Source organism: Carassius carassius, chromosome 22, assembly GCF_963082965.1.
Source record: "Carassius carassius chromosome 22, fCarCar2.1, whole genome shotgun sequence".
NCBI classification, from domain to species: domain Eukaryota; kingdom Metazoa; phylum Chordata; class Actinopteri; order Cypriniformes; family Cyprinidae; genus Carassius; species Carassius carassius.
In genome coordinates, this window is record NC_081776.1 from 14,135,959 (window position 1) to 14,160,508 (window position 24,550).

The window sequence follows — 24,550 nt, forward strand, 5'->3', positions numbered from 1 at the left end:
CAAAACAAGAAGAAGAAAAAAAATACATCCTGGCCTGGGGCCATTGCCTACACTGGATGACTAATAGCATTTGATGACGTAATAGCATAATACTAATAGCACTATAATACTAATAGACTAATAGCACTATAATACTAATAGACTAATAGCATTTAATGACGTAATAGCATTTAATGAGTGTTCGACTGGTGTCATGTCAATAAATAAATTATTGGTGCTTTTTGGTCACAGATAAGCCGGGGTGTTAAAAAAAAACACAGTTGGCTTGAACTTGAGACTCTGTGGGGACAAAAGTTGTCTGATGGGGCAAAAGCTTGCTTCTTGTTCTTAAGAAAATGCTCATATGCCAAAAAACCTGACGGTATTACTCCCATCACTTCATGCTTCCCAAATGTACCCTCTTTCGCAGCAGATCTGCCCCACCTCAGTGAAACAACCATTATTTACACTTTAAATGAGAGCAGCTGTGAGCTGATGAGCGTGCAATTCCCTGAGGGTTCCTCACACTCACTGGGTTTTCTGCCCAAGTTGATGCTATTCTGCATTCGCTGTCCTTTTTCCAGGGTAGTTTATAAGCAACAAAGAGGAGTTTAGGAGTGTTTTCATCATCCTTGCAGTAGCGAGAGGTAATTGAAAAAGGGAGGGATTTTGTGCATGGGATAAATAGAGAAGCAGTGGCCCTGCAGCAAAGCGAGGTTTCCACTTTCATTACCCTAGAGATGTACTGTAGGGGACTTAAGCACAGCCCCTGGACTCAGAAGGACTCTACTGCTCTTATCTTACTTTCAGTTCTCTCTATTTCACTCATTTGTTCACATATAAATGCCGACACTAACAGTGTCTTATTAGCGGTCAGCCAATTTAGCCTGATAGAGTGATTGTACAGACAGTTAGCCCAGAATTTCTTTGTGGGAAATATAATTTAACTTTCTGAAATGTATGTTTTTTGCCTTTATATTTGTTAAAGTGCTTGTACAGACATATATCACAATGTTAAAATCTCCTAGAGGTTAATTTCTACAATTTCCCCATCAGCCAGTTTTGCTGGAAAAAAAATTGTGAATTATATTTTTAAATTGTACATTTCACCCTTGACATTCCAGTTTGTTCCTTATGGAACAATTATTCAACTGACCTCTAGTTCATGAAAACATACATCATCTATGGTATAGAGACAATCCCTTATTAGTGTTCCTTTAGTACACTAAACATCAAATCTTTTTGGGGTGAATTATGTCTTATTCCTCTCATTGCGAAGCAAACAGTAAAAAAAAAAGGACTTGAAGAACAGTCTTGCTGTGTTGTCTTCTGCTGTGTGGGGCGTATTCAAGCCATGCGCTTCAGTGAAACATTAGAATCTGAATAGAGCATTCAGCGTGTTGGCCTGTTCACATTAGAAGATAATGAAGGGAGACGTGAAAAACGGACATCGCGCTGTTCTCATATGGATTACTTTATCACAGAATATCTGTTTTCGGCAGCACTTGTTTAGTTTAAAAGTAGACATGTCAGGCTTTCTATATAGATATCTCTCTCATGTCTCTTCGTTGAGTATTCACGGAGTTACAGCTAATTTTAATGACGTTTTTGTAAATGAAGATCAGTGCAGACAAAGGCTGCAGACAGCACACCTTGTTTGTTATCTTTATTTTATAAATGCACAAAGTGTTGTTGTTATTATGTCTGTATAGAAAAAAAGTAGACCCTTTACAGATTCGATTGATGTATTGTACTTATCAGTAAGATTAAAACTGAAAGTGTAATTTAAGTTATTTTTTGGGGTTATCAGGAGAAAATTACTCATAACGCGTATATGCGTTAATCGACTCCAGAGGGTTAAGGCTGGAATACACAAAAAACCACAGTATTTTACCAAATTTTGGCCCAATGTGTCAAAGCTAGTTGCTGAAATTTAGAGCCAGTCTGCAGATTTGAGTTGACAGATTTTATAGAAAATTGCATAGTATATGATTGTAGCAGACTGAATTTTAGCTTGAGACTGATTCCATCCAGTCGGAGGATATCAAACGTGTTTGATATTTTGTGCTGATTTTAGAACACGTTGTTTTCACCTGTCACAGATCTCCTAGCAATGAGGCATATTTCTCCGTGATTTTTTTTAGTTTTTAGTTCATGTTACACAGTTTTTCCTCTGTGTGTACTTACAACTTTGACGTATGTATAATGCCTAATGTTTTAAAATATGTTCAGATTTTACAAGTTCTGGAGTTTATTCCAGTCTTTAAACTGTAGTATAAAAGTACTGAAATGTACTGATGCTACTTATCTACTAATTTTAATGTGCACTTTGCATATTCATATAGTTTCTGTACTGTTCCTTCAGAGATAGCACTTGCTTTGATCATAAATTGAAATGGCATTTACTTTAGAGGCTTTAATTATTATTTGTCTGATAAGCGTCATGCAGTTCAATAAAGTGCTCTTAATTGTTTGTTGCAACACCAGTAAACTATATATTTGCTTTCATACAGCCTTTAATTCTGTTCTTTTTTTAATTTCATTTTAATACAATTGCATTGTTGGTTCTCCTTCATGAATCAAAAGGTTTCCCTTGTTATGATTATTCCTTTTATCCCAACGGGAAAGTAATTTGAACATCTTGGTGAACATTATCTTTGAATGAAGCAACATTATGAATGCTGTCATCAAAACTAGATTAAAACTTACCTGTGTAAACACAGGAGTTTGACATTAAAATACTCATTATATTCTTGTGCATATTTGTGATGCTAGTGGTGCAGAAATTACACACTTTATCTATAAAGCTACAGGCAGTTATTTTTGGTATTTCGGTAGTTTTCTTCCTGGGGAAATGTATTGTAAGGCCAAGGAAAATATGCTGTAAAGGGAAAGTTTGACTATAATTTGGGTTTGATTAAACAAGAGAAAATCTTTCAAAGAACCAAATAAGTAAGGTAAATGTCTAAATTGATTTTCAATGGGTCATTATGTAATCAAATCTAACTACAGAGAACATGATTGTTGTTGTTGCCATTGAGAAGTTGAAGCTGCTTATCTATGTTCACGCTTGTTCATTGCTTGCAACGTCCAATTTCTGCCACTCTGTGTTACCAGTGTTTTTCATCTCTCCTCCTCATTCTTTCCCTTTCTCATCTCATTGATTTGTACTATTGATCCAAACTATAGCATTCATCCAGACATTTTTTGTGTGTGTTTTAAGATTCAACCAAATGTGTCCCTTTTCTTTGTTCTTTTCTACTTCCTCTGCTTCTGACCTGTTGTTTAACAAAATGATTCCACACCATTAGCCTTTGTCCAGAGTCATTACAGTTAAGATATGCACCTCACTGCTCACTCAAATAATGAGTTAGTTTGAACCTTTCCTTTGTAGTTGACTCACTTTGTACAGTAAACTATCTACAAGTACATGTTATTCACGAAAACACAACATTGGAAAGAGACAAGGTTATGCATATTAAGTAGCAGATTTTATCATATTTATAAATGTGGGAGATATGCTTTTCTTTTCCTTTTTTAACTGTTGATTTTTCACAGTTCTTTCATAGCAATGTTTAACATTAATATGTTTAATTCAAATTATATGCTGTTCCACGTGTGTACATATATCAGATTTACAGCTTTGAATGTAGGTCATTCAGTTAGAGTCTTAATTATTCATGCATTTTAAAAGGCTTTTAAACTTTAATTGGTTTTGCATGACATCAGAACAATATGTAATCAACTAGATGAATACATTTCGATGTTACTGTACACAGTTACACATACACATGCAAAAGCACCTATAATTGTAGACATTTCCCTGCAACTGCATCAAAATCACTGCCATTCACACTATTTCACACCTAGTGCTGAGAGACTGGTGCATCTGCAAGTATTTCACAGAAATGACTGAAACACATAATCAAACCTGTGAAGACGCACATGTTGATCGGTCATTGAGATTCAGGGAATCAGAGAATATGAAATGTCTTCTCTCAGTTGCAAATCCACAATACCATTCCTTGATTGCATTATGCATGCATTTGTTTTTTAATATGCAATAAACATGTTGCAGGGTGAATCGCTGGTGACAAATAGAAGTCAACTCCAGTTAAGTGGAAGTAATTGATGATTACATGCTTGGTTAAGCACCAAATTTAAACTAGGACATATAGATGGCCAAGATGAAAATCCAAAGCGAAAGACATTCATTGTAATTCAAGGCATGTGCTTGCACCACTATTTTAATTTCTGTATGATGAAAGAAAAGTGAAATGCCGTGGGCCCAAGCATCCTCACCTACCCTCCCTCACTTGATAACAGGACTAAAATTTATCGACTGGGTGGTTATGAGCTGAAGTGTCACTCTGACGCAGTTTTAAGAGCCACAGTTCAGAAAATGCACTCTAGGACCCTCATAAGTGAGAAACCAAGAGTCCAACCAAAGTAGAAGCAACTCAAGCACCAAATGACAATCCAGCGTACATGAAAGCAATGCTCAGTGTGTATTACTGCTTGGAATGGAAAGGGTGTAGAGCTGTAGTTTTGTTGTGGCAGCAGTGGAAGTTTCAGTGGAGGAGCATAACCCAGTTGGGAAAATAAGGGGATGAAGCAGGAAGCGTGGAAAGGAGGGAGAGGAGCGGTTTGATGCTCAGAGCACCGGAGTGAGAACAATGAAAGCCATGCTGTGCCATCTGGCAGAGTGGTAATTGGGTAAGGATTTTTCACCTGCTCAGTTCCACAGCCTACTCTGGGCTGGTTAAAGAGAGCATAGTGCACCCTGGGAGCACATTATTCAGTCAGTGTAGTTTGTATAGTTTACTTGCAATGAAGTGGTTTAGTCTGTACTTATTCACAAATTAATGCATCTAACCTGCCAGACTTTGGGGTGGGTTTGTCAAGGTCTGGCAGGTTGGTTGCGTAAATTCTTTAGATAATCAGTTTTGTTTGAGGCACTTAATAGCAGTTATTTAGATATGAGAAAAAGATAACTTTTCTGCTGGTTGGGTTTGTGAAATAAATAGTCCTTGTTACTTTTGGAAAGAAAAAAAGTTGTCATTACAAAATCTCTCTAACAAAATCGCTCATTCTGGTGAGTGTTTACATTCCTCCACAAGCTCAAGTAAGCCTGGCTTTACAGAAACTCGCTGATCAGATCACAGAGACAGAACAACAACACCCGGACTCTGTTTTAATCATTCTCGGGGACTTTAATAAAGCCAATCTCTCCCGTGAACTGCCAAAATACAGACAGCATGTTACTTGTCCCACAAGAGACAGTAATATATTGGATCACTGTTACACCACAATAAAGGATGCATATCACTCTGTGATACGAGCAGCTTTGGGACATTCTGATCACCTTCTGGTTCATCTTATACCGTCCTATTGGCAGAAACTAAAATCAGCTAAACCTGTATTAAGGACTTTAAAAAGATGGACTAATGAAGCAGAGGAGGATTTACAATCTTGTTTTGACCTCACTGATTGGAGTGTTTTTGAAGCTGCTGCCACCTATCTGGACAAGCTCACACCACACTCATCGGCCTCATTCAGGATGGTGACGAGTCTGCTTACAGACAGGAGGTTAAAGAGCTGGCTGTCTGGTGCACTCTCAACAACCTGGAGCTTAACAACCTCAAAACAGTGGAGATGATAGTGGACTTCAGGAGAAACCCCCCTGCACTCCCCCCACTCACCATCAAGAACAGCACTGTGACTGCAGTGTAGTCATTCAGGTTCCTGGGCACCACTATCTCTCAGGACCTGAAGTGGGACATTCACATTGACTCCATTGTGAAAAAGGCCCAGTAGAGGTTGTACTTCCTTCGCCAGCTGAGGAAGTTTAACCTGCCACAGGAGCTGCTGAAACAGTTCTACTCCACCATCATTGAATCCATCCTCTGCACTTCAGTAACTGTCTGGTTCAGCTCAGCTTTTAAATCGGACCTCAGAAGACTACAGAGGGTAGTCCGGACTGCTGAGCGAATTATCGGTACAACCCTCCCATCTATTCAAGAACTGTACTTATCCAGAGTGAGCAAAAGGGCTAGTAAAGTCACTCTGGACCCCTCACATCCAGCACACTCCCTCTTTGAACTGTTGCCATCTGGTCGACGCTACAGAGCACTGAGCACCAGAACAACCAGACACAGGAACAGTTTCTTCCCTCAGGCAATCCATCTTATGAACACTTGATAATAACTGTGGAACACACTACACTTTATATTTATATACACATACACTTATTTATCTAACACACATACTTAGTATACACTTAAATTTTGCACATAATATACCTGTACATACATACATGCATTTTGTAATATACCTGCCTACAATTGTCAATTTGTATATTTTCATTCCTTATCTACTTATTTGAATTTTTTGTATTTTTTATTCTTTTATTATGTGTTTTATGTTCTGTCGCTGTCATTCTGTTGTACTGCGGAGCTTCTAACGAAAACAAATTCCTCGTATGTGTAAACATACCTGGCAATAAAGCTCATTCTGATTCTGATTCTGATATATCACATTACTCATTCCAGCTTTCAACTTTAAAATAAGGGAAATTGCTGCAAAAAAGCTCTTGCTGCGAGTACCAAATTGAGGTTTTGTCTTAAGTTAATGTAAACAGTTGTGAAATAAAACGCATGTCTAGGCTTTTATTACTGGATCCATTAAATAGGTCTTGTAACAGCAGCCTATAATGGCCCTGTCCCAAATGGCACACTCCGGACTTGTGGACTTCCTCAGAGTCCACACTTCGGTGACGTCATGTAGTGCAGACCTATAGGGCCCTTAGCGCGAGTCCGCGAGGGTGCATTGAGAGGTATTTTGGGACAGACTCGATCGTCACGCCGGAAACAGGAAGAAGGTCTGGTTGTTGTTGTTGGAGCTGCAGGTCGATATGCTGCCGATTGTTGTTGTTGTTTAGGGTTAGGGCCTGCTTTTACAGTTCTATAATTGTAAATGCCACCTGGGCATTAGAATAGATGTCATGGTTATTTAAATGATAAATACATTTGTACATAATAATACATAATGTTAAATTTTAACACAAAATTAAAATGAGTTTAAGAAAAATGTATAGGTTTCAATATTCATACTACGTTTATATGACTCATAAAGCCATGACATTCGGTTCTATTTATGTAATGAATCATAATGCGATCGTATTATTTAACGCGCTATTATTATGTTTGAGATATCAACTGGTCGATAATGTTTGTATAACTGTAAGTAACAACTGGTAAAATGTACGCCTATGTCATAAAAAACATTGATACTTTTACACTTAAATATTCTCTTCTCAGCCATGTTTACAGTCCGTGAGCGAAATATCCTCCCATCTGTTGTCTGATTGGTCTTTCGCAAGGATTCCTGGGTAGTTGAAGTGCGTGGAGCCTGCTTTTATGCGGGCTTCGCGGAAGACACTTCGGAGCGTTAAAATGCTGAATGAGACGGCCTACGGACTCGTAGACTCGGCGAGCACGCGCATTTCAAGTCCACGAGACCGAAAGTCCACATGAAGTGCGCGATTTGGGACAGGGCCAATATAGCTGTGATCTCTGTCATTTATGTTAGGCAAGGCAAGGTAAGGCAAGTTTATTTATATAGCACATTTCATACACAATGGTAATTCAAAGTGCTTTACATAAAAGAAAGTAAAATAATAATGAAGAAAAATAATCACAAAAATAAAACAAGCAATTTAAAAACTTTGAAAATGATTTTAAAAAATTACTTATTTAAAATGAGTTTAAAACATTTAAAAATATCAGTTCGGACATTGCACAGTGTTCATTCAATAAATGCACAGCTAAAGAGATGAGTTTTGAGTCTAGATTTAAAAGTGGCTAATGTTGTAGCACATCTGATCAGGCATATCTGATCTGTTAATCAAACAACAAAAGATGGAGAAGATTCCTCACTGCTCTTGACTATAAATGTTTTGTTGAATACATTTTAATGTTAATTTACAGTTTATTCAATATCTGTAGCCTATTTAAAACACGTTCATATTTTAGAAAATGTAGTTTATAATTGCATCATTAATTATTTATTTTATCCACCCACGAATAATCAGAATGCATTTTTTTTATTACCCGGCCCGCGGATTATCCGCAGCACCCGTGGATATAACCGCCATCCGCACATCACTAATGTATATATATATTTATATATGTGAATTCAGTGTAATGTTCAAGAAACCAGTCTGAGATGATTTGAGCTTTGTGACATGGTGCATTATCCTGCTGGAAGTAGCCACCAGAAGATGGGTACACTGTAGTGATAAAGGGATGGACATGGTCAGCAACAATACTAGGCAGGCTGTGTTGTTTAAATGATGATCAGTTGGTACTGAGGGCCCCAAAGTGTGCCAAGAAAATATCCCCACACCATTACACCACCACCAGCAGCCTGAACCATTGAGACAAGGCAGGATGAATCCATGCTTTCATGTTCATTATGCCAAATTCTGACCCTACCATCTGAATGTCGCAGCAGAAATTGAGACTCATCAGACGAGAAAACATTTTTCTAATCTTCTATTGTCCAATTTTAGTGAGCCTGTGTGAATTGTAGCCTCTGTTTCCTGTTCTTAGCTGACAGGAACAGCACCCGGTGTGGTCTTCTGCTGCTGTAGCCCATCAGCTTCAGGGTTTGATGTGTTATGCGTTCAGAGATTGTATTCTGCATACCTTGGTTGTAACAAGCGGTTATTTGAGTTACTGTTGCCTTTCTATCATCTCTAACCAGTCTGCCCATTCTCCTCTGACCTCTGACATCAACAAGGCATTTTTGTCCACACAACTGCCGCACAATGGATATTTTCTCTTTTTTGGACCATTCTCTGTAAACCCTTTGATGGTTGTGCATTAAAATCCCAGTAGATAAGAAATTTTTGAAATACTCAGACCAGGCCATCAAGGCACCAACAACCATTCAACATTCAAAGTCACTTAAATCCCCTTTCTTCCCCATTCTGATGCTTAGTTTGAACTTCAGCAAGTTGTCTAGATACCTAAATGCATTGAGTTGCTGCGATGTGACTGGCTGATTAGCAATTTGTGTTACCAAGCAATTGAAGAGGTGTACTTAATAAAGTGGCCTGTATATATATATCATATATATATATCATATTTTGGGCATCTTTGGCAACAAAATGTCTGTGCTTGCCTAGAATAAGTTGCAAAGTAGGTGATGTCTTATGCTGATAGTTCAAAGTCTGGCAATGTGAGACAATGGTTGTAATTCATAGTTTTTCACTGTTGTTCACTGAATGGCATTGAAAATGATCATGTTCTTTAGCCATTGTGTTAAAACTCATTTCTGAGTTGCTCTGAACATGCAAATCATAAAACAGAGTATGTTTTCAATGAATCGTTCATCTCAAAAGCACACTACAAAATAATCTTCAAATTCAATAACTGTTCCCGCTATTAGAGCTCTGAAATCTAATAGAGACCTGCAGAGACATCATTAACATTTTATGTATTTTTTAAATCTGGATGGTTAGTATCTATGCTTTTGCAACATTTTACCAAATGTAAGCTTTGCTTTAAAATGTCTGTTTTGCTGTTTGGATGGAGAGAGCTGTTATCCTTGTGAGGTCTGTTCAATGGGCACTTTCATTTGATTTACACAAAGTTGCCTCCTACAGTCTCTCGTATCCTGCTGTTTTAGCTCTTAAATGTGAAACTTGCTTTTGTCTGTGTGATAGAAATAGTAATGGCCTAATGGACATTCTTGCACAGCCTCTACCAGTTTGTGAGTAATTATGGGGTTTTGTGTAGGTCTATAATGGACTTCTCTGAATCACCATGTGAAGCAGTCCAGATTCGCAGGTGTGCGGCAGTGCTATTCATATGTGCGATGTACGCCCCCCCCCCCTCTCTTTTTTCCCCATCCTCCTCCAGCTTCCCAAAGTTCAGCTTGGCTGCCAGCTCAACTGCCGCCCACATAATATCATAAGAGTGACACGGCACTCCAAAAAACACACAGTGCCTTTGGACTGTCAGCAGAAGCTCCTGTCAAGCTCTGTAATCCAGAAACCTGGGAGCCACCCAACCAACCTGATACAAACTTTTTACTCTTATACGCTTCATGGACAAATTTGCAATGTGAAACTTTGAGAAATGCTAGTTGCTTGTCCATGTATTTTTAGCATACCATGTATTAATTAGACTATCCCAGACTTGACATCTAGCTTTTTAAATGCCAGTGCCTGATCAGTCTTCCATCTTAGACACATGGTAGTAAGATACCATGAACTACAAAAATCCTATAGAAACTGATTTTGAACTGAATTGAGATGTGTATCCAAAGCTAGCCATAGCTAGTGAGTGCCACAGCTGTTGAATCCTGTGCTCTTCACACCCTATTGTGTCAGCAGACCACACAGCTGCTGCTGTGTACATATGTAAACACTTACCCATAGAGTCTGCAGCTTGGTTAGGGTGTGGTGAAGTCATTAGCATCAGTTTGCGGCAAGCACTTATAAAAAAAAAAAAAGGATATCCAAGTTAAATAGTAATGTTGTGAATAGAGCAGTCACTAAGAATTATTTTGGAAATCGAGTAATTGGTCAATTATTCTGAGGATTAATCAAGTAATCGGTATTTTAAAAATTCTAAAAAAAAAAGTATTTTTATACACACAAGGAAACTGTGTTGGTGACAGGAGCCTCCAGTGCAGAAGAGAGTACAGACATAATGCAAACATGCACGATGCACACAAATTACAAAGTAGAGATGAAATACAACACCAATATAAGAAAAACATAAAATTAAATAATGTAATATAATACAAAAGTAGAAATATAGAGAAAAAAAAACATATAATTGTTTTAATGAATGTAAAGATGTTATTTACAAATGTACAGTTTATGTAGTTTGCAAAGATACATTTTTTAGATTCTATGTATAAATGTGTTAGTTATAATGGACAATGTATAGTGTTCAGACTGAATATAACCTGTTGGAAAAATTTTCTTGTACCTGGCTGTTCTGCTGGTCAGTGTTTTGTAGTGCCGAAAGAGAGAGTGGGCTGGGTGTGTGAGGTCCAAAAGACCAAAGGGTTTCTCAGCCCTTTTCCTCACTCTGGAGGCGTAAAGGTCTTAGAGGTTGGGCAGTGGGGAAGCAGTAATCCTCTCAGCAATCCTGACTGTTCGTTGTAGTCTCTTGATGTCTGGTTTGGTTTAGCTGCAGTTATGGATAATACAGGACGAACTCAATGATGGCAGAGTAGAACTGTTTCTGCAGTGCCTGAGGGGGGTACATGTTGGGTAGGTGTATGTGTGAAGTGCAGATGAGAGCGGGGGTGGGGTGTGAGGGTTTTTCAATCTGGCAGTAAAACACATTAAGATTGTCAGCTTGTTGTTGATTCTCCACAGACTGCGGGGACAGTGTCTTGTACTTGGTGATGTTCCTCAGACCAGTCCATACTGACGCTGAGTCGTTGGCTGAAAACAGTTTTTTTCAGCTTTTCAGAGTATCTGTCTTTAACCACTCTTATCTCATTTGTTATTCTGATTCTATACAAGATTTTATCCCAACTTCTATAATCATCCTCCTTGGCATGTCAAAGCTGTTTGAGTTTCTCAGTAAACCATGGTTTATCTTTATTAAATGATAGGAATGCCCTGGTAGGAATGCACATATCCTCACAGAAGCTGATATATTAAGTTACAGTATCTGTGAGCTCGTCCAGATCGGTGGCTGAAGCTTCAAAAACATTCCAATCAGTGCAGTTGAAGCAGGCTTGTAAATCCCGCTCTGCTTCATTAGTCCATCTTTTAACATTCCTTAATACAGGTTTAGTTAATTTCAGTTTTTGTCTGTAGGTTGGTATGAGAACTAGAAGTGATGAACTAGGCAGTGATCAGAGAGCCCCAAAGCTGCCTGTGGGACAGGATGATATGCATCCTTTATTGTGGTGTAACAGTGATCCAATATGTTACTATCTCTAGTGGAAAATGCAACATTCTGTCTGTATCTTGGCAGTTCATGGGAAAGTCTTGCTTTGTTAAAATCTCCAAGAATGATTAAAAGAGGTGCAATCCACTTTGAACAGCCCAGCAGATGAATTGTGTTGTCCGCAATAGCTTCACTCAACCAGGTTTCAGCACTTCTGCACCTCAGACTAGATTGTCCAACAAGACGTCTGAATAATCAAAGACTGGAAAAAATATAGTCTGGGATGTGTTGCTTAATGTTAAGGAGTTCATCTCTGGGAAAACTAATAGAAGAAGAATGATTAAACACAGAACAAACAAACAAAAACAGCAGAAGAATTGCTGAGCTTAGCGCCATGGGTGCCATTTGCAGCACCATCTTCATTGTCCAAGCAGCTTATAAATCTGATGGAATGGTGCACAGTGTTCCCAGATAAGCGTTTTCACAGCATATGCAAAGATGGAGTTTGAGACGGTTCGTGCATGCAAATCAAAAGGCATTAAAGACATTTATAATGTTACAAAAACGTTCTATTTCAGCTCAATTCTAATTCTCAATTTTAAACTTTCTATTCATCAAAGAGTCCTGAAAAAAGTATACAACTGTATGACTGTTTTATACTGGTCTAGCTTTGGTTACCGATCTCAATTGTTCAAAATCAGTTTCTTTAGGATTTTTGTAGTTGGTCATCTAGCTGTTATGTGTCTAAGACTGAAGACTAATCAGGCACTGGCCATGTTTTGTTACTGATAGCTCAGTCAAAATGTCAGACCAAACAACAAGCACCCCATTTTTTGAAATGTTTTTAAAGCATTTTCTGAAATTTCATCTCTAGTATGCCCTTAAACGTTCTCTCAAACTAAAAGAAACCCACTACATCCTGCTGCATAGTGACATGAGCACAGCGATAACACCAGCTGTTGTTCAAGACAACAGCTCCAATGGATTCATAGTGTTTCCGGACAGGAGAGCTGTTCCACCCGATAGAAATTCTAATTAAACTTACTGCAAGTTCATTCTGACTCCTCTAAACTTTGAGGTTTCATACCTGCCACATTCATTCCATCTATTATTATTCCATCTGTGTGATTGACAATGGCAGTAATTACAGAACAGGTATGCCAGCGACACCAACTGTGTGGGAATGGGCAGATCTTACATGTCCTGTGGCTAGAAGAGAAAAAGGCTCACAGTCTGCTCACTGTTCACCAGCACATATTCTACGACCTACCATGGGCCTTCAGGACCTCCTGGGGTCATTCCGATACTGGGGACAGAGATTTAACAATGACTGCACATGAACTGGTGAGGCAGAGATAGTCTGTAGGCAGGCGAGTGAGTAAATGAACAGAGGACTGAGTAAACACAAGCGAGAGATTAGGAAGGATGGATGGGAGGATGTTTAAACAGTTAAACACACCTCGTAGCGTGTTCGTTCAGTGCATGCTGCAGTTGAGGCTTCCCGTTGAAATCACACCTCATTCTTCACCTTCCTCGCACACTAAATTAGATGCTCACACACTGGAGTTTTCATCTTTCTTATTCTCACTCCATCTCTCACTTCCTGACCCTGTTATCTGCTTCTATCTATATCCCCATTAGTGGTGTTGTGAACAGGCCAGTGTTTTTGAAATAATCTTTTAGTGAACGACTTCAGTTCACTTTCATGCATTGGTTTTCCCTTGTAAAGTGTGTGACTGCTTTGACTTGTGCAGTTTCCTGTGCGGCCTGTGAAAGAATATTTCATTGCTTTAACAAGCGATGTTAACAAATACACCCCTTCACTGGAAAAATCTGTGTTTTGTGTCTGAACTAGACTCACTATGTAAGAGAATTATGTTCATTACTGAAAAATCAATTGTGAACAAGAATCTTCTAACCAATAATGACTAAACATGAGAGCTATCATGTTCATTCAGTTCCACGTGTGAGCAACTCCTGTTCATCAAGGTTTGGCTGTTAGCTTCAAGAGTGGAATTCGAAATTAGTTGAGTGACAGTTGAGTGAATGATTCAGTGACTCGCTTATGACACTCATTGGTGCTACCTACATCTTCATTGCTGTAACCTACAAAAAGTTTCACTGGGATGGGTCTGAAAAACCTTTGATTAACAGAATAAAAAGATTCAAATCAATTGAATGAATCAAAACTCCCACTATTGTCCTGTAGCTGTCTAACATTAATTTATCATGCCATATTTGTAGGCACCTACAAATCCTTGTGGAATACATTTAACAACATATTTTGAAACAAAATATTGAAAGAATTGTGAATATGCACCTGATTTTTCCTTATTAATATTCCAGATAATATGGGTAACCCTATTTTGTCTTTCCTGGGTTAGCTTCTGCCTGGCTGCCACATTCAGCGATGAGTCGAAGGGAGGCTCTAGTGGGAAACCCTGCGCCTAGTGCGGCGCCTGAGGTATCGGGCAACAGCACAGAGGCAGCAGGACCCGGTCCCCGTGAGACCAAAGATGAGATGTTCTCCAAAGTCAAAGACAAGTTCATGAATGAACTGCACAAAATCCCACGTGAGTGATTTTTTTTTCTAACACAACACTCAAAGGTTTTCCTTTGATTATATTTACTCTTTTCAATTTGCATAACTTTGACACTGGAAATGAAACCCAGAATGGGTAGTGAATGGCAAGGTCTGACAGATCCATTTTTTATTATTTTGTTTCCCTTTTTTTCTTACTTTCCATTGTTCACCCAGTGGTGAAAAATAATGAGCATGAGAAACAGGCAGCCACCAAACATGTTCCTTGTCATTCTAATTGTAAATAAGCAAGTAAATGAGTTTTGTCATTTGCGTGCCTTCGTTTGACTAAGTGCCCTGTGCCTCAGTCCACAACACACAGCAACACTCACTGTGAAACATTGGGCTGAATTCAGGCATCTAACCACCAACCAATTCACTCATTCATATTTTCCAAGTAAACATTGAAACATCCGCAGCTGTTTGTGTGTGGGTGTTTCCTTAGCTAGGTGCTTTTTTGTAACAAAAATTTTGTAGGTGACATTAAAGGAAGTTGCAGGAAAATATGAAATTAAAGGAAGCACAGTAATATACCAGTGCGCAACAATTGGTAGCTTGTGTTGGTAACAAATGGTCTCTGTGAAACTAAAAGAGAATAAAAACAAAAAAAATTATTATTGTTTAGTTGCAAGTTCAATTCAATTCAAGTTTTTTTGTAAAGCGCTTTTTACAATACAGATCATTGCAAAGCAACTTTACAGAACCTTAGTAAGTCGCTTATCAGTGGTGACTGTCAGTTTATGTGCATATGGCATAGATTTTCAGAAAAATTAATACAAGACATAGTCAACCAGACGATGAACACTATTAACAGCAATTATTATATGATGCAATCACGCTGGTAGCAATATTTGGTAGTTCTGTATGTTCTAGGGTTAGCATCATCTGGGGTCCTCTGAGGGGTTTTCATCATCTCTTCTCAGGTGTTCTGGATCCAGACTGGAACTTGTGTAAATCCTAGTTACCATTGGATGTAAATCCTGTTGCAAAATAGAGAAACAAATAGAGACATAATTAGAATACCTGCTGTTCCAACGAAGTAAAATTAATTAATTTAACCCAAGCTAAAGAATAATAATGCACATTTGATCAGATAAAACTGCAGTCACAAATTATGAGATGCATTATTTGAATGCTTGGTGAAAGAGATGTGTCTTCAATCTAGATTTAAACAGAGAGAGTGTGTCTGAACCCCGAACATTATCAGGAAGACTATTCCAGAGTTTGGGAGCCAAATGTGAAAAAGCTCTACCTTCTTTATTGGACTTTGCTATCCTAGGAACTACCAAAAGTCCAGCGTTTTGTGACCTTAGGGAGTGTGGTGGATTGTACTGTAGTGTGGTATAAGGCTAGTTAGGTACGCAGGAGCTAAACCATTTATTAAAAATAATTTGAACTTAATAGGAAACCAGTACATAGACTGTAGAATTGGGGTAATATGATCATACTTTATTGACCTGGTAAGGACTCTAGCTGCTGCATTTTGGACTACCTGTAGCTTGTTTATTGACGAAGCAGGACAACCACCTAGAAGTGCATTACAATAGTCCAGTCTAGAGGTCATGAATGCATGAACTAGCTTTTCTGCATCAAAAACAGGTAACATGTTTCGTAGCTTGGCGATGTTTCTAAGATAAGAAGTAAAGTAGCTACAAATCAAAAAGAAACTCCATAAAATTTGGCAAACTAATAAACCTATTCTGTTAATATCCAGCTACCTTCTAATGCATCATTAGAACCAAAATACAGTCTCATTTGACACTGAAAATGAAACCGTGAATGCATGATTGAGCCCCAGAATGGATACGTTTTTTCTTTTTTCTTTTTTGAGACATTTTTTCTAAGCTGTAATGAATGAGAAGGGCTCAACAATCTTAACCTAAAAATGTTGCTTAGCTAGTTTCTCAACACAAAACACATGTTTTGTTTTGTTTCCACAACTAACAACCAGCCCACAACAGTATTGTGTTAAAGTTAACTGGTAATGGCAGAATTACATTTAGAGCTACATAAAGGATACTGCGCCTGTCATTACACCATTGGCAAGACCTGAGAAAGATCTGAGTCCTCTTCTACACCTACGGTACCTTACTATAGGTGTCTGGTCATTTTACCCATCTCTCATACTCAATTTCACACATGGAACTCACACTCTCACACACCTACACTTTCACTTGCACCCTTGCTTTCACACTTGGAGACACATTCAGCACATTAATTATCACTTTGCCTTCCTGCAGACAACTGTAAAATAAAGGGTTGCCGCATTTGACTCAGACAGATATACCCCTACTGAGATCCAGCCAGAAAAAGACACTCCATTAGAGTGGCTTAAATTACTGTTTTAGCTGCCTCCCTCCATCACGCAAATGTCTCCTTGCCAACTGGTGCATGGGCTGATGAATGTCTTGGGAGATGGGTGCTGTATTGACCGGGGTGTCCAGGAACCCTGATGGACCTGCATTAGTGATGAATAGGTGAGTCCAGATGCAGAATACTTGCGCTGTTCTGTGCCAGTATATTCCAGTGTGTTAAAAAAAGTGCAAAGTGCCGCCTGTAAAAGTAAGACGAATGGACCTGTCACAGTCTGCCATCTAGCACAGCAAAAACAGAGAAACACAGACAGATGCTGCGTAGTGAGGATAAAAAAGTACTTTACTTTAACTCTTCTGCCTTTTTGTCATAGCACTATGCAGGTAAAACATGAAGATGAATACTGTTTGACATCTATTTCAATGTGCTTCTCTGGCACTTTAGGCTCTTTAAAAAGACTTTCTTAAAACATACTTTTCACTCACTATTTTAATTTGTTTACTTCGCTGGACTTGCATGCATGGTAGAAATAATTTTTGTCACTTTATTCCCTGAAATGAATGTAAATGAATTCCTGAAATGACCATTTACACCGCTGTCATTTCTAATGATACATTGTGTTTCATAGCATGTTGTGATGAAAATGACATTATATACAGTAGAGTTTTTTTGGGAATAAAATGGCTGACTTTAAGGATAATTTCATAGCTAGCATATATATATATATATATATATATATTTATTTATTTATATATATATATATATATAAAATTAAACAAATTACACCTAGAAATGGACACATAAATAAAAATACTTTGTTCATTCTGTTATTTTTCTGTGTTCTCACGTTTCTCATATGTCCTGTTCTTCACTGACACTGTTTTCTTTTGGTAAACAATCTTAAAAAGAGAAAATAGTTGGTTGTGGTGGAAATGGGAAATATAAATGTAATAATTCATACTTTTATAATACATTTTCATAATTTAGGAATGAAAGTTTGTGTCTTGCACAAGGGTGGGGCAATAAAAAGGCAATTGAAAAGTTGAAAAAAATAAATAATAATGAAAAAACTAAAAGAAAACCACACTTAGGAACATAAAATGCCCAAAGAAACACCCAATTACTGCCTGGTACTTCAGACCAAGGGGAAATGTAAATGAACAGGCAATTTGTTTTCATACCAATTTGCACAAAGTCTCAGATCGTGACATATATTCAAAAGGGTTTATCCATAACCTGTGATTACTAACGTTCCCTCAACCCTTGCGGTCACACAACATCACATCCGTTCTACAGCACCCGTCACAAATGGTCCTGCGTGCAGAATCACTCCGACAGGTAGCTCTCAGTATGCCACACTTGCTTTGTCACGGTCTTTTTTGAGAGCGTTCCCCTCAAGCCTCGAGGCTGGCTGATGGGTTCAACAGTTTGAACCCAACCATCTTGGCTCAGAATTGTCTCCACACCGCTGCGGTTACATAGCTTGATTGACTCGGAGCACCAAAAGAAAATGACTGTTACAGCTTTGGTTATTCTCCCAAACGCTCTGTAGCTCAAGCTCAAGGCATCTGTTTTTGATGATAATTAACCTAGCCGAGACAGTTATTCGAGACATTATTCAGCTCTGCCACAATCACTATGAATAACGAACACACTCTGTCCAGCCTCTGAAACACTGGGAACACTTGTCCCCAACACAATGACCCTTTATCTCAACAAATTTCTGATGTTCTATCAAGCACCACAATCAATGTTCATTTCCTTCGTTAAAATGCGAACTTAACTGTGAATGTGCTTTGAAAATTAGCTTCAAATCAAATTTTATCAATTGCCATTATTGCAAGAAATCTCCACGTATTTGAATTTTAATTAGATCGCAGCCATGAGAAACTTATTAGAACGTATAACTGTCTAATGATTTGTCACATTGTTATACACTGATTGGCTCTGTTTCAAACCCTTGTGAGCTGCCTAGCTGTCTACCATCTGCATAGGCAACTATATTGTAAAATAAATCTTATTAGTGTCTGAATTCAAATGCTCTTTTAGACAGCAGCTCACGAGGGGATCGCAAAAAAAAGTCTGACATTAGCACGTTGCTAAGCTGCAACTGGATCGTGTATAACATCGACAAATATTGGGCAAAAGTAAATTTTAATAAACAATTTAATAAACATAAAATCTTAAAAAATAACTAGAAAATAGTTTCACTAACTTGCTTCAAATATTTATGTATATTTATATACATAATTAAAATATGTGTAGGTTTTGTTGGCTCTTTTGACTTTATTTTGATAAGAAAGTAGAAATCCTGAAATGATCAGGAAAGGATCCCCAAGTCTGGTCTCGAGGTCACCCGACCCAAAATATTTTTACTCTACTAAATTACATAGTAATATTTTTTAAATCAACATTTCTCTTTATTTTGTCTTCATTATAGTAATAACTTTAGCATGTAATCTCTAACTGGCATAAAATACAGTAAATATTGTCTGAAAACCTCTAGTTAAATGAAACCATTTTCTAGTTTCTTTTTAAAGATATGTTTCTTTCTGGGAATAAAAGAAACATTTCCCTCAGTTCATAGCAGTGCATTATGAAATTGAGCGTACAGTATGTCATGAGCTAAATCTCTCTCATTTACATTGTATTTATTCCTTTTGCAGTTGCTTCAAATGCACTCATTTTGTCAGTATTTATGTGTATTTGCTGGGATCTCATGACCATGGATGCTCTGTTGTCATGTTCTACTAGCTACAGGAATGCCAAGACATGACAAGTTGTGAGTCAGATGTGTATCAGTTGTTTAGCAGGATTGTGTTGTTTGTCAGTGTGTAGAAACACTCAGTCATAGTCAGCAACAGGAGGCGAACTGGAGCAGAGTGCCAAAAACACCATCAGCCAGCAGCCTGACAGATGGAACAGCTAGCCCTCCCATTCTGATGACCTTTGACCTAATCCTATCTCCCTCTTGTCCCCTTCCCTACTGCCCCCAAGACCGGCCCAGAGGACGTCTGAAGGTTACCAGGCATGTCCTCCCTGCTCCCTTGAATCTGAATTACTGTATGTAAACAAACAAAAATAAAACCCCAGTCCTCTCCGTCTGCCAGCTTCGCATTATAAAGCCATTTGAAGAAAGAGATAATCTCATTTAAAACAAGTTAGAACTGCATTACAGCAGTAAACAAACATGAGAAAAGAAACATTTTCCCTGCAGTGTAGACGCTGCTCCAAAATGATATTATATAAAGCTACAAGAAAAACAATAACAATATTACAAAAGATTTATATTTCATATAAATGCTGTTCTTTTGAACTTTCTATTTGTCAAAGGATCTTGGGGGGGGGGGGGGGGTTAAAGATCTGTATTCAGCATTAATAATAACAAGAAATGTTTCTTGAGCATCAAATATATATATATATATAATATAAATATATATATATATATATATATATATATATATATATATATATATATATATATATCACAATATTATTGTGTTTACAGTATATTTGATCAAATAATTAAAGCTTTGGTGATCACAGAAGACAATTAAAGAATCTTACCTGTCACTGAACATAGCTTGTTATTATTTAAGACCCGAGATACTGTCTTGCTACTGCAACATATAGTGAAGTTTGTTTCTCTCATGTAGTTGTTCTCTGTGTCTCTCTAAACACATTATCTTGAAAAATGGAGTGACCGACGTCAAATTAGCAGTCAACAGATGAGAACAGACAAATGAGATGGAGAATGAGGGCTTTGGTTTGTTTGTTGTCCCTCATAGCTGTCATCCCTGATATTTTCAGCACCATAATCAATGATATTATCAGTTTTCAGTCAGAGTCTCATCATTGGTGTCACTCACCGTCCGAGCGCTTCATACATCACAGACCAAATAACAGCACAATCACTAATAACAAAAAGGTATGATCTGATCTGGAACCCGTTGACAGAGGATATGAGAGGGAGGATATGAATCTGCTTGCAATATCATGTAAACTATTATCACACTTCTCTTTCTTTTTCCATTCAAATATTCTCTTATATGAGTCTCGTGGCATGTTTGGGAAGGACATTGAATGATACGATATTGCTTGGTTGTTCGGCAATGGTATGAAAACCTGATGAAGTTTCTAATTAATATGATATTCAGGTTTTCAAACATTTTGGCCTGCTTTTAATATTTTTTTTTAGGTTTGTCTCCACCACTATTTACACTTAGTTTTGCAAATAAAAAAAAGGGGGGAAAAAATCTGTAATCCTCATATGGTTAGTGGCCGCTCACCTGCTTTTTAGAATATCAGTCTTGAATACTAGATGAACATCACAATTAATCTAGATCACAATTAATATTCATGAGCCAGGCTCCATTTTCAGATTGTTTCTTCACTCCTGAAACTTTACTAAATGGATATTGAAATTACCGCCCATCTGCTGAACTTCTACATAACCACATGGTATGAAAAATCACATCCAAGTAATTTCTCTTAACGCAGAGAGTGTCTTTGAAAGAGCGACAGGATTGTCTTTCTTTCGCGCTGTATAACATGCTCTATTACCAGGGTTAATTGACCAACAGCGTGCTGTCAAAACACATTAGTTTGGGTTGCCAGTGTGTGGTGTATTACACCGATGGATAATTTTCCCCCTCTTGGCCCATGTGCTCACAATCACGGCGTTCTCTGTCAAATCATGCCTGTTAAGACATTGAGTTTCTCATTCCATTTTGGCGTGTTTACAAGTGTGAGTGTGGGTAACTCGGCCCTGTGGCATGTCGCCTAGGGATAGATCATGTTACTGTTAGCATCATGTTAGCAGGCAACACAACCTCGCTGGTCAGAGACGCTCACGTTACATTCTGATCAGTCAAACAGCAGGCTGCAGAAGAGAATCCCAGCATGGTGCCACTACTGCTGATGACCAGTTTACACTGACGATGTAAATTGACTATTTATTGATTAATATATTTTTATTGTTTGAAGAAGGAATGTCGTGACTCGTGAAAACATGTTTAAGTTACCCTAAATTTCACCTTACAGTCAGAAATGAAAAAAATAAAAATAATAATAAAAAATATATGTAGAAATTAGATTTTACATAAAGAAAAATAAGCTTTTTTCACACCTTAATTAGTTTTATTGTTAATTGTATTTTATTTGAAAAGATTTTCTTTCATATAAAGTATGTCGCTACTATTTATTTATTTTTTTAATCTGATTAAATTGAAAGGCACGGCTAAAACATGGTGTATAAATACTTCATTTAAATAATATAACAATAATGAGAATTGTGTGAAAATATAATTAACATTTTTGCATTATAATGAGAAATGTGAATTGGGCTGGAGAGAAATGAACTTAATTTTCATGAAAATAATGGAACTGTGCAAAAAATAGAATTAATTAATTAGGCTTCCATTTTTTTTTTGTCCATTTTCATTTTTTCTTTCGGTTGAAATAGGAAATGGAAATTTTCTTGACAGGTTTCATGAGATTCACTGTGTTGCTTTGCATAAGTATATTTTATTATTATTATTATTATTATTTGGGTGTCTGTGAAAATTTATTTCCATATTTAAAATCCCGTTGCATATTAGGTAGTTCAACCAGCACCTAGGTACTTGAATAAGATCATAAAATTAGAAATAATTGTGTCTAAGTAAACTAAGTTGAGTAAACTCATTATGAGAATTCTGTCAAATGCAGAATAAAGTACAATCATGCACATGCAATGAAGTACATTCATATTTACAATGTTTTCATGAGTCAGTGTTATAAATGTGGTACCAAAACTCTTGCAGTCCTGCACTGCAAACGGAAATAAGACATTCTTTTGTAAATCTAAGATGCCAATCTCAGAGTCATTATTGTCTCGATTCCCTGGCATGGCTTTCTAAAGCAGCTTGGTAAGATTTTTGTATGAGCCCAGTCTGATAAGTCTGATGCTGTATTCTTTTGTCATGGAAAAGGTGGCGAGCGCTCAAGATCTTATTCACACACTCGATTGGATGAGGTCGAGCCAGAAGTTCTCTCACTTCCTTGAAAGCAGAAGTGAGATGGCAGACTTTCTTTGGCATCCACCTCCTGTTCTAAGCTGTGTTTGGCTTTGAATTATGTTCTGGATTTGAATAATGTTCCTCTCTGTGCAGTCACACAGTCCAGCTACAAAACCTCATTTTGTGCTCCCTGTTGAGGGTTTGTGTGTGCATGTGCAGAGCGGAACGAGAGATAGCTGCTTAAAGCTGAAGAGCACATGCTTGATCCGCAATCCCAAAGGACAATTACACAATTGAGTTAATTAGAAAATGTTTCTATTGCTTTATGGGTCTCGGGTTCTTTTAATTAAGAAACACAAAAGTGTCTTTCAGAGTAAGACATTTCCGATTGAGAAGATAAGCACTCTGGTTTATTGCATTGGATGGCGCAACATTAGACTTATTTGCATCTATTAGTGCTCAGCCAATGCAATTTTCTTTCTAAACTACTAAGCAAGATATGAGAAGCATTTTTTTTATTGCTACCACAGACTGTGTGATTAAAAATACAGCTAACGTACTCATAGCAGTCAATTTACTCAGACTCAAGCTGTGCTTGTTGTATTAAACATAATTTTTTCATAAGCTTTCATTATAAATGTGTCAGAATTAATCAGTGTCTGCTGTAGCACCAAATGGTTCTCATCAATGACCTTTACAGACCTTTAATATGAGCTCACAGAATCCTGTATCCCTTGGACCCAAGAGGTTTTTAATCTTTGTTTTACAGTATATTTTTCTAAATATTCAAAATGTCTAGTTACATGTTAGATATAGCTTCAGTTACTAATTAGTTACTACAACATTTGAGTGTTTACTGTTGTACACATTTGCATTATCAACTCACTATTTCCTTGTTTAATACTGTAAAGCTGCTTTGACAATCTGTGTTGTGTAAAGCTCTATATAAATAATTGACTAATCAGACATTAAATATACGGCATTCTGTTCAACCCCAAGTCGGAACAAAGTCAAACTTTTAACACTCAACTTTAAATGGAATGCTGCATTACTTTGCACATTCTTTTGATTTTTATTAAATTAAGATTTTTTTTATTATTATTATTGTCTACATCTCGATGTCACCATGATGATGCAACATTATACTCACTCATCATGGCAAAATCTCTGACTTGTGTACTGACAGATTTCATAAGCTGGAGGTCCGATTTCACATGGCATTCAACTGCACATTTTAAAGTACAAAATATAAGCTTGCATGACACAGCTATCAAGACACGTCTAACAATGATAGCACTCCAAGAAAACTAATGGAGCACTGGCTGGTCTAAGCCCAGGACGGCTCAATGCTTTGTGCAGTTTGAGTCCCATGTGGCAGGGTTTGCTTTAGAAGATGAAAGGGGCTCTTTATTCCCTCAGCAGGTTGATATTAAGGCCAGTGGTGGAGAAAAAAGTGTGGGCCAAAGAGCAAGTTTTAACAGGTATGAATCAGGGGTCTAATGCTAGACAAGCTTCAGGTGCAATTATGGTCTAAGCCGCAAGCTTTCAAAGAAGATGCGGGGCAACTGACCAATAAGAGTGGCCTTTAAGATGGCTGACAGATTCTTCTCTGTTTGAAAAGAGTTGAAATGACAGGGCTTTGGAAAAAAGCTTTTTGAAAGCCAGGTTGGGGTGTGGTGGGGGTGGGGGTTGTTTATTTATACTTTTTTTATTTTCATGTCTCTTAACATGCTGAAATGTTATGCTAAATAAGC

The 24,550-nt window shown here is 37.6% G+C and overlaps 1 protein-coding gene across 3 annotated transcripts in view; it reads left to right on the forward strand.

Annotated features, from left to right (window-relative positions):
- The window catches only part of LOC132099017 (synaptotagmin-1-like), a 196,278-nt gene that overhangs the window by 146,724 nt on the left and 25,004 nt on the right, over window positions 1–24,550 (forward strand). For all 3 annotated transcript variants that reach the window (XM_059505377.1, XM_059505379.1, XM_059505378.1), the window contains one exon: window positions 14,288–14,476. In XM_059505377.1, coding sequence (XP_059361360.1) covers window positions 14,314–14,476 — 163 coding nt within the window. In that variant the 5' untranslated portion in view covers window positions 14,288–14,313. The remainder of the gene's footprint in view (window positions 1–14,287; window positions 14,477–24,550) is intronic.